This window comes from Hylaeus anthracinus, unplaced genomic scaffold (assembly GCF_026225885.1).
Source record: "Hylaeus anthracinus isolate JK02 unplaced genomic scaffold, UHH_iyHylAnth1.0_haploid 12002, whole genome shotgun sequence".
In the NCBI taxonomy this organism is placed as follows: domain Eukaryota; kingdom Metazoa; phylum Arthropoda; class Insecta; order Hymenoptera; family Colletidae; genus Hylaeus; species Hylaeus anthracinus.
In genome coordinates this window covers 3680522-3697873 of record NW_026534349.1, presented here as the reverse complement: position 1 = coordinate 3697873, position 17352 = coordinate 3680522, and the positions used below count along the sequence as shown (strand labels likewise).

General features: G+C 49.9%; 1 protein-coding gene across 3 annotated transcripts in view; it reads left to right on the top strand.

Moving 5' to 3' along the window:
- Positions 1–17352, top strand: part of LOC128891535 (uncharacterized) — a 109350-nt gene that overhangs the window by 45926 nt on the left and 46072 nt on the right. Inside the window, exon 1 of one of the 3 annotated variants that reach the window (XM_054151089.1) lies at positions 7677–7844. The exons of 1 other annotated variant lie outside the window; for it this stretch is intronic. Coding sequence is in view for 1 of the 2 variants with exons in the window: in XM_054151088.1 (XP_054007063.1) it covers positions 15334–15350 (17 nt within the window). In the remaining variant the exon portion in view is untranslated. Of the gene's footprint in view, positions 1–7676; positions 7845–15260; positions 15351–17352 lie in introns of those variants that run through there. One more of the 3 variants, XM_054151088.1, reaches the window with a different exon arrangement.

Here is a 17352-nt window from a genome sequence, read left to right as displayed (position 1 = left end):
GAAAAGTGCGTTGGATTTTTAGCTATTGCCTATCTTGATCTTGTCGCCCGTGCCGTGGTATCCGTTGAACCTTCGCGTGGAAATAGTTGCAAAATAGCGAATAAGAAACGTTAGCGATAAAACCGAGCGTAAAGCTGACCATTGCAGTCGACTAGAACACGAGCCTCCGGTCGATATTTTGCTATCGTTTATGTTTTAGCTTGGTTTTAGCTTTGGTTTTACCCATATTTCGCGGAGCAGACTCCCGTTCCTCAGGCGAATCTCCGTGGCCGGAAAGCCTCGGATGCACCGGGTTTCCTGGCCGGAAGTCTCTCGTAATGCAAGAACAACAGCTTTCTCGAAATTTGCATAACTCTCACGGCTCGAGGGTGAACACACCGACCACGCGCGATTTCGTCCACCTGACCCCGATCCCTTTTGGTTTCGCCCTCCCCCGGATGCTCGTCGCCGCGTCGAAATATTAATATCCGGTTATCGATCAGCGAGATTCCTACGAGGCCGCTACACAACGACGAGGAAGTTCTTGGCAGCAGTTTCAGCCCCATAAAGCTCGCTATAAAAGTTGCCGCTCTAACGAGTTATGTTGCTTCCCAGCGTAACCTGTCCCTCTGACGCAGAAGCTGTTCCCAATTATGCGTCCGCGGTGTCACCAGTGATTCCTGTCGGCGGGTGACCGAAAATTCAGAGAAAATTATACAACGCAGCTGTGCATTTCCGTTTGCGATCGGTGCCGGCATTTCTGCGACGAGTTCGTCGACGAGGACGGCCGATAGCTCGAAGTAGTAACGAAACGAAGCTCGGTGGTTCCTCTTTCAAATTTCAATTTTCTCCACTGTCGGGAATCCTCGTCTCGGTTGGCATTCGGACTTCCGAGTCGAGGCGCGACTGTGGGAAAAGCGTCGGACGAAGGCAGAGGCCTCCGACGCGCAACGCTCGCGGATCGGCGCAGGTGCGGACGTCAATTTAGCGACGTCTCGCACGGCGTCAGCATACCGAAGACCAAAGAAGACCGGGGGAACCTTAAGGAGCGAGCTAAGCGATGCAAGTCTCTCTCCGTTCGTCGCCCATGCACGGTGCATTGCCCCCGTACTTAGATAGAATCGTCTACACCCACACCGCGAACAACGTTCGCGCCCCTTTATGTCACTCTCGGTTCTTCGCGCGATAACGCCTTCGGAATCGGCTTAGAGGCGGATCTGCTCAACGGAGGAAAATTCAGGGAAGGAAAGGTCTCTCCAGAAGAGTCTATCGGCATTCTATCGGTTTAAACCGCGAATGTAAAATCAATGTAAAATCAACGTTAAAATCCCAAACACAGGCGATATAGCAACGATTTTACGCGCATTAGCGGTGCATGCATCGTCAGCGGTGACGTATGGTTGTCGAGCGATCCAAATGCGCAGTTTCTGTGGCCGTTCGACGGGGCAACGGCGCGGCGCGCGTCCTACTTTTCTTCGCGATCGGAATTTTATTCGCGGCCTCTTGCTCGCGGAGGTGAGACATCGAGCCTCGGAGACGGTATGTCGCGTCCCCTTGATACGGTAAACCGAGTGAACTTTGCCGCACGCCGACACACTATTCACGGTGAAACGCAACACGCGACACCCGACGCTCTGTCCTTTCCGTCGAAGACGGCGAAACTCTTATCGGTGCGCCGCGCGGAGGTGGACTCTAGATGAACTTTCTTCTTCGCCGGACGTATCGCGTTTATGTGTCCACGGCTTCGGAAAGTTGGAAAATGAATGCGTAATTAAGATATTGTTCGCTTCGAGAGTATAAATATTATGATCGTCGACTCTGCATTCCGAAGGACAATGTTTCGACTTTTGCAAGACCGAAAACATGTTTGTAGCCGTAACGCCGGTGATTTTATCGACCAAGGTCATCTGAAAGTCGACATCCTCCGCACAGCTGAATTCGCGTTTTTGTCAGATACAACGCTTTGCCGATAAAAATATGCCATTACGAGTGAAAACAGGCCAACGATCTTGAAATCCCTGAAAAGTCGGCCTGTTTCGAAATAATTTCTCGAGTGCAAGTATTAATCGAAAAGCGATCGAGATAAATGGAACGCCCTTTTGTTCAAATTTATTATTAATTACGGATCGTACGAACGTTGAACGAGATAACGCGAATCATCAAATTTAAACGTGGTTAAGGATAGTCATAACTGTCACGTTTATCTTAATGTTTCGCTAATTGGCGAGCAGAGATCGGAAACGAGTAAACGGCGCGTTTCCTTTGGTTGAGCGCAGATGCTGCGTTGATTTTTCATGGGAGACGTGCCCGGATGATTAATTACCTAAGCTCGTAAGTTCGAATACGTTCGGTTGATCGATGGGTTGAGAAAGTCTGCGGCGTTCCAGAATTTGTCTAGTTAACTGCATCGCATATATTAAACAGAGAAATTCTGGTTCGAGACGGTATCCTAGTTAATTACGTCACACGCGCACGCATACATTTTGCAGCGATTGGCTGACTGACAAGTCGAGAAGCAGACCTGGGACTGCGCGAATAATGCGCTATTCGAATGCTCGACAGGATTATAGTATTCGAATATCGGTATTGTCGTTCGAATAATTACGTATCGTGCTCCACTTGTGTATACCTATATTCGAGTAGTCAAACGTTTTCCACGATATTCGAATACCGCCTAAATGATATCGAGTATTCGAAAACGGAGTAGCTAGACGAGCGTTATGGTTCGTAAACCGAAGCCATGAATTTTTAATCGCTCGAGAAGCTTGATCCCCAACCAGAGAAATTCACTCGGCGGTGAAAACTATTTTCCAACAGTTACCGTTGTTCCGTGCTTGCGTAAATTTTCCGCTGCGCGAGCAATCGACGAGAGTCTCGATGTTTCAAGTACAGAACTCGCGATTATCGAACGACGCTAAAAAAAAGTCCTTTTTAATAGTCGATATTACCTGAATATCATTCCGCGCCGACGATTTACTAACCTTCCTTTTAAATATTAAAACGCCCCGGCATCACGGCTGAATACGTTTCCTGTTTAATGGTGCATCGAAAACATGTTTTTAGGAATCGGTTAAAACCGTACCGCGATATAATTTAATCAGGTTTTCTAGTAACCGCGATGTCTTCTTAACCGTTCTTTCGAATCGACGAGCGAGTTAATTTCGATTTCGATTGCGAAGTCAACGGAGAATCAATGTTGCAGTTTGAATCTGACAGTCTAATGAGACGGTCACGTCCGTTATGGCGATGCTGGATTATCGATTCGCCACGGGCGTTGGCGTTTTTAATTACACGTTTCGCGAACGATACGCACCGGTGCTTCGAATTAGATGTCTACACATGGACGTGGTCCGTGGGTGTATCGAAATATTGATTTCTTCTGTCTCCGATTATCTCGATCTACTTTGAAGTCTCGGTTAGTCGATCGAGCGTTTCTGTGGTAACTTCTGTTCGATTTACATCGATTTCGTCCGGTTTTATAGCAGATCGAAGCGTGGCATTTGATTCGTCGCTCGCGGATCTGCGCACCGATCGAATTAGAGTCGCGTCGCGTCGATTCGACCCGTGGATTCCCAGACTTTCCAAAGTTGGAAATGTCAGGAGGCTGCGAAACGGGCAACCTTTGTCGCGAGACGCGGATATGCCGGTGACAGAGATAATTGGCGAGTTGATCGGCTCTCGGGTCGTTGGCTTTCATCGTTTCGAGTATGCGGCTTCGATCCTACGACTGGGAGAGCGCAACAACCGAATCGGTGAAATATTAAACGCTTCCGGCAGCTAGCGATCATTTCGTGCAACCAAAACTATTTTATACATAGATATATCAAATATATTCGATAGCAGCTGCTTTGTCGAATCGTGGACGGATCGTGGCAAGGAAAGAAATGGTTGTATAACATCAAAGGTATCCTCTTTCTCTCGGACCAGTCCGCGATCTCCTTCGATCCGACGAGTAGGCGAATATAGAATAAAAAAGGTTCAGTTGGGTGACATTCCATTTCGATTACCTTGGCACAGATCCCTTCTTCGGAATTGCCGGGCAGCCCGTCGCATCGCATTAAAATTTACCTCGTGCGCGAACTCGGTTATGCATAAATAAAGGCGCTATGCATTCTTTAAGGTCGGTAACTCGTCGATCCCGTCTAACGCTCTCGATCGATGGAGGTTTTCGTTCCCATTCGAATGAAAAAAAAAATAATCTCCAGCAGCTACAAAGCCACTGAAATTAGCGTTCGTTTCCGTTCGGCTTATAATACCTCGCGTTCCGACTAGTGCAGTCAACTTCCTCGTAAAGGCATAATCGTCCCGAAAGATGATCGCTCCGAGAACACCCGCGACGAGGAGAACTCCACCATATCGACGCGAACCGCGACCACTAGACGTCGATAATTACAAAATGCATGGCATAAGTTGAACGAACAGCCTCGCTCCACATCCGAATTTCTGGCCGAGGGGTCGTTGCACCCGCGGGGTCGAAGCGATGAGCGAATTCGAGAGATCGAGGGGGGGTTCCTCCCGGCGTCCGCCGAGGTTGCAGAGAAGGGTGATGGGTGGTAGGCAGAGGTTGATGCCCGGGTTTACTTCCTAGTCTGGTTGCCTGTATCGACCGGATAGCGTCCCGACGTCTATAGCACCGCGCCGTGTCCGAGTCGACCCTCTCCCATGCTTCTAGCGTCGAGGCTCCCTCGCACAGACCCGAAATGAGAAGTATCCTCCGCCAGGGAATATGCGTGTCCGCGTTGTAGGATAGCTAGGAAGAATCGGAGGACTCGAACGGAGAGGCGGTCCGGCTCCCCTTTGAACGATGGAACTGGAACCCCGTTCCGGAACACCGCAGGAAACAGTTACTTTGACCCAAAATTGCCGAAAACAGTCGCCGCGTCGTCGTGCACGTGACGTAACACGAACGAAACATCGCCACCAATTTCCGCATCCGCCGCGGTACGTATAATTTCGAGATCCCCTCGATTCGCGACATAAAGGACACAACCGTTGTTCGCGCTGACCACAAAAACTGACAGCACCGTCAATCATCGGCGTAACACGAAGAGAGAAACTTGAGAGAAACTTTGGAGAAGATTGACACACCCCGACTTTCCACGAATCCCCAAGCCCGAATTCACGTCGTTCTGGCGAATTTAAAAGCTGGGAACGGTCACGGTACGTCGATGAATCGTCGAGGGGAACGGGTGAAACATAATTAGGAACCGTGGGAGTGGAAGTGGTAGTCGGTTTTAAGCGTCGGCTGTCAAAGAGTGCGCGGCAGGGACGATTGACTGGCGGAGAGCAGCTCGAAGCGACGTGCACGGTTTCGGGGCAACTTTTTTGGACGGCTAACCACATTGTTGTGGTCATCCGGCGGAGACTGGCTTTCGGTAAATTACCGTATTTGCCGGTAATGTTGCACGATTGCGGCCATGTTATTATCGAGGGGGGCCGTGGCTGGCTTTTGGACGCTGGTTCTCACGCGAACCTTTGGATTATCTCGCGTTGCAGCCCGCTTCGAATCACGAAACGATATCGTCGGTACCCGCTCTCTTGCGCGAGCGAACCGATTCGGAACCGCCGAAAATCTAGGGGGACTTGACGCGACGTTTCGAGTAGTCGAGGACTCGTGATATTCGAGAGTCGTCGAGAAATTTTCGTTCGCGGTCAGCGTTGTAATTGCGCGCGTCCAACACTCGCGGTTGCGCGCGCAGCTGCGCGGTTAAACGACCGTTCTGGCGAATCGTTCCTCGACCGGCCGATTAAAATATCTCGCAACTAGCACGAGATAGTCTCGTGCGGCGGAAAGGGAACGCCGATTTCGTAGCCATCGAGAAGTGGGGAGATAACACGCGAGAAATTCGCGGCTTATTAGAGGTTAAGCTCGTTACGAAACGTCTCAATGTTTCTCACGTTTGCCACGGTTGCAGTGCAACGAGCAATTACGTAACACGACTCGACCGAACGAGAGGCCCAGTCGGCGCGACGGCGACTCTGGCTCTCCTTTAAAACGCGCGCACCTCTAGCATTTACATATATTTACATGCTAATATATAGGGTGCACCACTTAACGCCGCGGGCGGCTCTTTTGTTGTTAGTTGTATCGGCGAGTGATTCAGGAAAAACGCCGACGCCGAGCAGCTGTATCCTCGTGAATGGAACGATCGAGGCAGCCAGCGTTTACCCTAGGGCCGACAACGAGACTTTTCGTCGGGTCGTTCCCGTTCAACCCACCCGGCTACAGTAAAAACCGCGGTATCTTCGATTTTCGAGCGGCGCTGATTTGTTGCGCAACCGGCGTATCGTAAAATTGAATCAACCGTAATGCAGCTGTAACGAGAATGCATATGCATCGCAGACAGTATCTCTAACTGATATCGTGTTTCAATTTACATGCGTTCGATAATATTACCAGCCGCCTACGATGGCGTATTTTAATTACCTGTCGGCGTCTGTCCCGAACTCGGTCATTTCTCGCAATTTTAAATACGCTCGAGTTCGTCGGGGGGACCCGACGTTCCCCTGTTTAAAATCGTCAAATATCGGCCGGCGCTTTAGGATGTTCGGGGTAGTTACACCCCCAAAGTTACTCGTCCGACCTCGACCGCGAACGCAGGTCCCGTCCCGCGACGAGGAGCCAACGAAAGGCAAACTACCGGTCAGTCGAATTTTAAGAAGTCGGTTTACGGCAATCGGAGCTGCGGGGATTGTTTCGCCACTCGTTAGGATAGCAGTTTGCTAATGCTTACGAGAACTCGTCCCAAACACGCTCCTGGCTCGCGTTTAAGTGCTAATAGCGTAGCCGTCGGCGAAATACGTAAAAGCGAAATCGTTGCCAGGGCGTGTCCGTTTCATTTACTGGGTTCACATCTTTTGAAAGCTCGCATCGCGCTATAAAGTTTTACGAGCTCGCGTATCCACTTGCCAAACGGTACGCGGGACACTGTTACGAAAGCTAAACGAAACGGTTATCGCCGAATCCGGCCTCCGCGATGCGACGTTTCGCGGTCGGACTCGATTAACGCGATGGTCGGACTTACTTCTCAAACTTTTCTCCGCTGGCATCATCGACCATTTGAACATCGGAGCAGTCGAGCAACGAGAAACACGAAGTAAAGCAAAGCCTGTTGGAAATTTATTCGAGAGCTTGTAATTTTCGTAGCACGCGGTGAATTCTATTGCCATAGTTCTTGAAATCTGTCCGTTGCATATTAAAAATTGCACATTAGAAATCATTGCACGTTAGTTCGTTAACCTCGTTACTTATTCACCCGATAATATGCATTGTAATAGCTGATACGGTTGTCACGAGTATTAAAAATAGACTTCAGAGGCACCTCGTATCGGTGCTTTTTTAACGATGAAAAGTAATATCTCTTTCCTGCTGTTGTCTTGCTCAACTTATGACTCATACTTAGAGTACAGATATTGCGGCACGAAATTGGAAACTGCTAAAAGGACAAAGAACCAGGACTACGACGATGCGCCGTGTCTATTTGTATTTACGAATCGAGGCTCCAAATCGGGCCTGTTCACGGTTGGAGCTCCTCGCACGACTTGTTCCCCCTCTACGCGCCATAGTCGAGAGAGAAAGACGTCAGTATACCGCAGAGCGTAGAGCAGGGCAGATCGAGACGTGTGCGCCGCTGTGGAACGCGCATCCTAGCGCGATCACGGTGGGGGAAGCTCTTGGACACACGTGTCGGATCGTGGACGGATCTGTTCTAAATCCTTTCTCCGCGTTGCGTCGAGTGGTTTGGATAATGCTGCTTTGGAAATGCTTGCAACGAACGCTGGCTCCGATCGGACGTAATTTACGAGAATAACAGGATGGCCGGTATTTAATTGCGGATTTGAAAATGTGCGTTAGTTGGCTTCAGGTATGTAGAAATTCAGCTAAAACTAAGTTACGCACGACGATCGACGTTAGGAAATAGACTAGTGGATATTTTTACGATCGCGAATCGAACGATCGAGCTCGTTCGGTTGTTGATTTCACCGTTAACAGTGAAGTTTTGTACTTTTAGTTTGCTACAAGTATGTAGCAATTCCGAGTGGTCGATAGGGTTTTGATGCTGGAGAAAGAGTGGCAATCGTTGAACCGTTGTTATTCTTCTTCCCCTGGTTTTATTTATTTCTTTCTTCGGTTTGAAACTACAGGATTTTCCGCAAAAGGAAAAAATCCGTAGAAAGCTGGAGAATGTTCGCGTAAAGAATTATCTTCGCGATTAATTACTTCCCACTCTTCCCAACTTGTTTCCATCGCGGTCGCAAAGAAATGAACAAGACTGGTAGTGCTTTATCAGGCCACGCTTTTCAAGCACGAATACACAAATTTGACATGACAAACCTGCGTCGGGTCGTGCTCCTTACGTCTGGAATTATCCGTTTTATCCGTGGATTTATCTAGATTCGAAGAAAAGCAATTCGATGAGTTAACGCATCAGGCTATTGTAACGCCTTCCAGGCCATCGGACTGTTGTATGTACATCTTTTCCGAAGATCCGTGAAGTCAACAGGAGGCCACTTAAAACGCTGTTACGAATTATAATTTTATTATAATATTTCCGGAAGACCGTCGAGAAGCTAGTCTTTTATCGAGCCACGCCTCTAACGCGTGTGACCACGCCCCTTGACTTATTGGACCGTCTTCGCATTTGCATTCGTTTATTCCACCCATGGAAATATATATACTCAAAAATGGATGTTTAACGGGTTTCGTTTAGGTATATTATAAAAAGAACGAATCGCGGAAGTACTTTGTTATCGGACCACGTCTCCAATGCATCGGTCCACGGTTCCCGTGTTACGTCATCGCCAATTTGCATTTTTAGTCCGAAAACCCTTTCGAAAAGCCCGAAAAGGTACGGAAAAAAGATATCAACGAGAAACGAACAGGCTGGCCAAATGTCATCGGAGACACGTGGCTCGACTTAGTCGTGGACAAGGACGTGGCGCGCGGTCGCTGGAAAGAAAAAACGTACACATATATACCAGCGCGCAATTTAATCGGGGAGATCAGGTAGATCAGCTGGCGGAGGCAGGGAGTCTGGGGTGGATGTTAGGTTGGTCGGTCGCAGCGCGGATATCGACCCCGGGGGTCACCGACCTTTCTCCGCCACCATCGACCCCTCCACCTGAACCTCTCGCCATCCCTCGACGGCCAGTCCTCCCTCCATCCGGCCCCCGCCGCCAATCCTCCCTCTTCCAGCCTTCTTCTTTCACTCTCTGCCACCCTGGCCTGCGCCAGCAGCTCTCAACCCTGCCAGACGTCCTCAACCCTGCCACCCTTGATCGATCCCCGCGTTTAACGTTAATTGAACTTTAACTCTTTAAAGTCTCGTTTTCGCCGGATTCACGTGGAATTAAGAACGAGGTGGGGCGAGCGAGTACGGAGTAACGTGAAAGCGTTGCAGTTTGTTAGAATTTTACCTTGATGCTTAGTCCGGCTTGCAAACATAGAAAGAGATAGATTCGCGAAACTCCTCCTCGATAATTAATTCGTAGGTTCCCAATGGCTCCACAACTGTCGTACGCCGTTTTAAATTCTTCCCCTGCCACCGAGAAATCATAATTTCATCCTCGGTGATTAACTCTCATCGTACTTATATGTTACCCTCGCGTTGCACTTCCCCCAATTGGATTAGCGTGCTGGTTACGCCTTCCCACCAGCTGATCTGACTGATCCTCCATGATTAAACCTCGTGCTCACCCGCACACGTGCATCCTCGAACGGATTACCGTAAATGCGCGTAGCTTTGGGGAAAAAAAACGCTTGGGAACCGTCGAAACCACACCGGATAATTAAAATCCTTCGTTTAATTCCTGTTCGAGCACCGCCGATTGAATTACTCTTCGTGTACGAAACGTTCCTAAATCGCCTAATTAACCAAACATCGAGACTATCGCTGTTTGTACGAGTCTTCGGTACAACAGTCCGGTGCTATCGATATATTTGCCGAAGTCGCATTTTCCCCCCGAACAAATAACAAAGAGCGACACCGATAAAGCCATTTGAAAAGATTCAACGGTTTCTAAATATACTTAGGACAGACTGTATCTAACTCCTGATAAGACGATCTCTATGCGAGTCGAAACGACAAAGTCGCGAGCAAACAGTCCAAGTTTGAATAAGATGAAAAGTTATTTCGTGCGTCGAAGCTCTCGAATTGCTCTCGTTTCGCATTCGCATATCTGCCCCACTTTCGTTTTGTATCAAGTAGACGTTTTGCAATAACGATCTCATCTATGTAACCACATAATTAAACATTTATTCGTTCTCTTATCGCAGTTTGTCCATAGATTTCGTACTTGAGAAGTTTGCTCGTACTCGGCTCATACTTTGCGCGAGAAGTTGTTCAACTGCCATGGGGATGAGATTATTCCGTCGCAAAGGAAATTGAAAAGGAAGGATAGGCTTGTTGTAGTCGTGGCGGTAGCTATTGACCGCTCAAGGTCACAGGATGCTGTCTTCATCGCTCAGCTTCACCTTAGAGCTCCGCCTCCGCGCTGTCAGATCCGCCCATCGATGCGATACGATATTAGATCGATTTCGTAAGATATAGACACGTCCTGGTATCAGAACTCTGAAAACATTAGAAAACAAAGGAGCTAAAGCGACACAGGATTGTGCGATGCGGTTTCGCGATCCGATCCAACTTTCCCGAGCTTCCGGAGAGCCTGACGACCCCGCGAAAATTTAAAAGACCCTTCTTCCGTGGCCGAGCACCGACCCTCCTCGTCCCTCTCAGCGAGCACCTTGTCCCGGCATTACGTTTCATTATCGGTAATTGTAAGAATAAATCTTTACCGACAGTCCTCTCAACCTCCCTTGGTCGTTTCGAGTCTGCCCCCGCCGCGCGTAATTTCCTCCATGGAGCGCTTTTAAACGCTTCCTCCCCTGCTGTCTCAGCTTCCAATTCAGTCTGGAACGTCGCTAAAAATATCGATACACCGAGGCACGTCGGGCACCGGTCGACCTAGCCGTCGTTTTAATTTCAATGGGACGCACGAGATACCGGTGGCGATCTTTCGAGCAACGGCGTCTAACGAATATTTGAGAAGCGTGGAGCGGAACATCCCCTAATTTCACACCGATTCCGTCATGTTTCACTCCGAAACGCGCTACTTTCTCTCAGCGATGAATCGCCTTCGCGTTCGGATTATCGACGAATCGAGTGTTTAAATTTCGAGCACGTTTCGGGGACTCTGTCCCGGTCTGACGAACTCCGAGTTATTAAATTTCCCGTGGCGCGTATCACGGCGAGCAATTACAATGGTTACATTGTGCGGCGCGGCTAGGCGGGCGGCAGTTGGTCGTTCGCAGCACGCTCGAGCGATCAGCGTTATTATTGGCTGGTGATATAACGCGAGACGCGTCGTCCGCGTGCCAGCTTATCACTCGTGAATGTATTATATACGAGGCGGTGTGGCGCAAGAAGTCCACGGGGTCTCTGAACTCCCAGATACAATCTCTCCGCGTGCTATCTATCTATCTGGTGGCTGGCGAGAGAGCCGACTGGCCACATACCTCCCGTCGTATATACGTAAAAACGCGTCGCAACACGCGTACAGAAAATACACGGCTGGCTGGCCTCTATTCACCGGCTCCCAGATGCTGATACGCGTGCCTACCGGTACCTCGCTCTTTTTCGCCGGGTCGACCGATAAATCAACTCCTGCAACCGCCCGTCATTCGATTTTCGAACGCGCTCCTCGACGCCTTCCACCATCTTCGTCGATTCCCCCATTCTGTCCCTAACTTTGTCTATCTTTTTTCCTTTTTTACGCGTTCGAAACCACCCCTTGTAGGATCGGCGTCTACGCGACGTTCGCGTCTACGATCGAGGGAATTAGGGGTAACGGGCTGAAAACGCAATTTATACCAAGCACGGTTCGGGTTCGAGAATCCATGATGATTTTCAAGACGTCGCGGCGAGGAAAGTGTGCAGAAAATTACTGATACACGGGACCACACCTCGGTTGCATCAGCTCATAAATCGTACGGACATTCTACCTGCATCGGGTCATCATCGTCGCATTTATATTCACCTATCCTATCCAAGGAAGCATCTATATCCGGCTAAGATGTAACTTTAACGAGTTACCGTTCGGTTAATTATCAAGAAAGTTAATCGGAAAGCTGTCGTATTCTAGGCCATGCCTCTCCAGCGGCGACACGTAAATTCGATATTCCACCTGCCTCTGCGATCCGTGCCACTACCACGAACTTCATCTAAAATGCAATTTTAGTTTTCGAGTTCGCGCAATTTATGAATTTAAACAAAATTCAACCGACGCACGTTCGAAAATGGAACTCGCGACCGCACGAATCACCCGGTATATCGTTCAGCGGTTTGAAGGGACGCATGGCCAGTTGCGACTCAACCGCACGAATACCAAGGACGAATCGCAGCACTGCCCCACATTTTAACCGGCCAATGCGCATTCGACACCCCTTGGCAATGTTCAGCGAGCCTGCTCGAAGGAACACACGGGCCACGCTTGAACCGCGACCCGGTGATAGCTCGACCCGAGGGTCGATTCTCGGTTCCGTTGTCCTGAGTAAATATCGATCGGCGTTTTTCTTTTTCCTCGTTACAGGAACGGAGGATTCGTGGAGTATCGCTCGAACGGATCCTCGACAGCCGAAGCATCGAGGGGGTTGAAGTTACGCGCGCGAGTTTAACCGCGAAACCGATGTCGCAGAAGTAAAAAGTGATCGCAATCTATACGTACGGAGGCGTGACAGACGAAGAATAGAAAACGAGAGGTTTTCCGGTCTTCGTAACACGAGAGACAGGTGTGAAATGTTGATTTAAAGTTTCTAATTATGCAAAGAGCGTGTTCGTTTGTTTGTTACACACGAGAGGAACTCGCGGAAACGTTTGCATGCGATTTCTAACCCGTCGAGTATCGCCGTTCTATTTATTTAGACTGCGCTCGGAAAACATTGTCCATTCTCGAGATCGAACCAACGAAAGCTACGGTGAACGCACGTTTTCATCCGCAAACCGTAACTCGCGATCGTTGCTGAAATCTTCGAGTGGAAGAGTCGCGACACTCGCGAAGTGCAATTCTCGCGGCCGTACCGTAACTTTGTGCAATTCTCGCGTGTAGAAATTAAAGGTTCGAGGCTTACGTAACCGTGATTCTTCCACGTGAAACCCAGGCAACCGTCGTCGTAGGAATTCGTGTGGCTGCATTTCGAGCCTCCGAACGAGTGCTCGCGCGACTGGAATTCTTCGGAGAACGATCCGCGCTACCGTAGCTAGCGCGCAGCTGTGACGCTCGCTATCGCGATTTGCGCGATAAAAACTTACGCAATCGCGACTCGCACGACCGAAATTCCTGCGACACTAACACGCCGGGTAGCAAATCGTGCGGTTGCAATCCGCGTGACAGTAATTTGTTCAATTACGAGTCGTACGAGTGCAATGCATTGCGAACCAGTTCGCAAATCTAGAATCTCTGGTGACAATTGCTCATGTAACTGTCGATCGCGGACCAATTAATTCGACTTGATACGTGCCTCGAATTCTCGATTTGCCGTCGATGCCTACGCATCCGTTCGGTCGTACGACTTCTTCGGAGAAAGTGACCAAGACCGTTCGATAATCAACCAAATCCACCAATGAGACGGTTCGGTCGTACGACTTCCGCAAAGAAACGCATCGCGATCAAGGCCAAGGAATCCTCATACATACGTAGCCCTGCATCGAACTGCGGTCACGTGTATCGTCGTCTTTCGAGCTTCCTGGCAGAACTGGTTCCCGCGTCGTTAAATTGTAGCAAACCTTTCTAATCCACGCTTGCAACTACCCTCGGGAAAACGCTAACGAGCGGTTTTCGCCGGGCGGTTCAGGGGTGATATCGCCAGCGGGCCAACAAAAGGATCCGCGTTGTACGCGCGAGCGATACAGGCTCGCTCGTGACTCGGTACTCGCGTGGCTCGTGATTCCGTCACGTACTTGGTTCGTTTAACCGTGATCGTTAACAGTCCGCTACGTGTGCTATACGGGTGTAACGTGATTCCCGTGTCACGTACCGTAACGCAGCCCTTCGTGCTCGAACGCCCGGTGAAAACGAGAGGGAAACCAAGTCGATTCGTTGCAACTGGGAGGGTCTCGTGTCCCTTCTCGACCTCGCGACGTCGGAGACCTGCGAGTATTTGGAAATAACGCAGCAGCGAAAGCGAAACGGTGAGTTTTGACGAGAAATCGACGGTGTCGCGTAGCTCGTGGTTGTTTCTGCCTTTTCTGGTGTCGTTTGGGGCTGATGTCAGGGCTTTGACATTCGCTCGACCCCACGCGAGGAGTTTCGATCGTGCTGCTTCGATATTTTTAGGGAGCGTACACCTCGAACGGTATCGCGTTAAACTCCACCAGGTGGAAATAACTCGAGAGAAAACTCTGTCGTCGCTACACCTTCGTGTACGCGTTCCGAACGAATCGAACCGCGATATTTGAAACAACTACGGTAGCCTCGGTGATTCAGGTCCTTCAACCCAGAAACGTGGTCAGTAGCCCAACGAAACTCGTAAATCTCGTCCCAATGATCGCTGGTATCGGATACCTGTTAACGCCAAGGCACGACCAGGCTCGCGATGAAAAAGTCGCGAGGTGCAAAAACGCGCGCGATATCGGTAGCACGCGAGAAAACCAGGGTACGGGAGGAAGGAGACCAGTCGCCATCGATCACGGCGCGCTGCCGGCGTTTCCCAAGGAACGAGGAGAAAGAAACTTCCATTCGCCACGCTCGCGCTGTTTACAGCCTCGCGAAAACAACGGGCGAGTGCGTTGAACCTAACAATGGATCATTGGCGCGAGCAGCGGTTTCGTGATAACCGGCAATGAGTCACCGGCTATGCCTCTCGATAGCCTTTACCGCCGTCCAGGCGACGGAGATTGGGAAATCGAGGCATTAACGCGTTTCCCGCTGCGGGAGAGAACCGTGACTCGCGTATCACGTGTACCGCGAACAGGATAATTTGTGTCGAACGCGTGACCGTTTTGGCGTCGATTTATGCACGGAATAGGCTCGCGCCAACGATGTTTATCTGGAATCGCCGGCCGATCTCTCCGGGGAGCCGGTTTATCGCGCCCGTAAAGATGAATTTCATACAGCGTAGCGCGTAACTCACGCGCGTCCAACGTACCACGGTTTTCTATCCTGGGTGAACGTCCCGGGACACCGTACCGCTCCATCGCGTGTTCAAGGATAGCGTTAGGGATCGATTCGGGATTACCATGTTTCGTTCTATTAATTCCGTTCATTTTTTATTTTCAGGTAAGGACCGCGTATGCTAGCCAGAAATAGACAAAATGTCACCAGCGGGAAGTAACCATTCGACCAGTCAAAAGTTTGGGGATGCTTAAACGCTGGAGGTAAAGTGTTCAATTTGTCTAAAGCGTTAGCAGGGAAATCGTGCGAGACATGCTTTTAAACGGGGTAACCGTTTAGACTTACGCGTGGGATTGAGACGATCGCTAAGATTTTAGCCCGTAGAGACAGGAGTAGAACGAGTGTCAGGACTTTTAAACGCGGAGGTACGATGACCGAGAGAACGTTAGACGCGGAATTACATTTAAATGTTGGGCTAGAGATGTCTGCTTCGAGAGTCGCATCGCGTTCCGTTGCATCCCCGAGCGCGGAGATATAATCTGCAATTGCAACGGTAAGTCTCGGTAGACAGGAGTTCGGCGAACCTCGCCAATGAGTCTGCAGCTTATGCGAGCGACGTGCACACGTGGTCTAGGCTGGTTGTCAGCGATTAGCAGCGTGTCGTACCGGGAGGTTTCTTCGGAACGATGTCAAGGCCGCGACCCAATGCGAGGTCGTTGGTCCCGTAGCGTCTTTCTATCCCCTTCCAACGGGTGGTGTTCTTTTTTTTTTTCTCTCTCCTCGTTCTTTCTCCGCAACTGACAAGCATAATCGCGAAGTTTGCCGCTAGAAACTTCCTTGGCTTTCCGTTGGAGGAATTTTCACCGCGCTCGCCAGGAATCTGTGCCGGGAATGCTGGTTGTTGTTCCGCGAAACGGTGCCAGGTATTTACAGGGGGCGTATGGTCGTTCCCGGGGGGTGTAAAAAGCGTGCTCGCGCCGAGAGGAACGTTGAAATATAGGAATCGTGGAACTTGCGAGCGTAACGATCCCCCTGTCACCCGCGTCATGGTTTTCATCGTTCGAATCGGGTCGGATGCGGTGTTGGATTCTGACGCGGGTTAATTAAGAGACCGATCGAGTCGATGACGGGTCACCGACATCGATCCTAATCGCGACTCGTACGCCCGCGACCGAAGAATGCAACCGGCGAAAGAAACGGACGAAGACTCGCGACGAGGACTTCCTACTGATGCTCGGTTATGCGCGTCGCATATTTATGCGGCTCTACGAGACCTTAATGCGTATCGTGTCCAGACCATTCACGCGCGGAATGGAGCAATTGGTTACTCGATTACTTACTTACGCGTTGGAATATATCACGCATTGGCAAAGTAGCCAAATATTCGCTGTGTCTTAATAACGCGAAGATCGGCGACGAATCGTATTCATCGTATTCGAAGAGGTTAAAACGCGGCTCGGGTTCCACCGCATCGACGATCGCGCCGATGAAAATCGATCAACGTTCGCTCGAAAGAAGCGAGGATCGCGGGTCTCGGATAGACCGATCGATAATCCTGAATTCTTCCGCTATGATGCCTTTCCACGAAGTTGTGTCGTGGCACCAGAGGAGAGGAGAAACGGGTTGCATACAGAGTACAGGATGAGGGGACTAGGCACCCTCGCGCACGCATGCACAATGCTCGAGGAGGGTGCAACAACCTCCTCCACCTTGGACTAGGAAGAGGAGAACTGGCAGAAAAAGAAGAACAGAGACGACTGGCGAGGCGAGAGAGAATAGCCTACAGTTGCATTTTCGAGCACGCGTTCGTCTGCGAGTTAAAAACTGCGTGAAATCCGCGATAAAGAGAATTTCGTCTAGGTTCGTTCTCCAATGGTAACATGTATTCGTAGTACGAGGCGAGATGTTCGAGATGCAACATTGCGCGTAACGTCGACCGACAATGAGAACACATTCCCGTTCGCAGACCAACAGAAGTTTCTCTTACGTACGTTCCTACGCAACGTTGACTCGCAGAAGTAATTTCACTCTTTGACTCGTCTCCCATTCGACGGTGCGTTTAACGCGGACAATGCCCATTTCAGCGAGTCATCTTCCGCGAAACAGTATCGAAATCCTCCTTAATTCGTAGCTTAGCGGAGAAGCTCAATCGAGAACACCAAAGGGACTCGTAAAAGTCCCAAAAGGAGGAGTTTGCTCGTTCGCCTCGAGCTTGACCAGTCATCCATCGAATACAGTCCAGAGCTTCCGGTTAGTTCATCATAG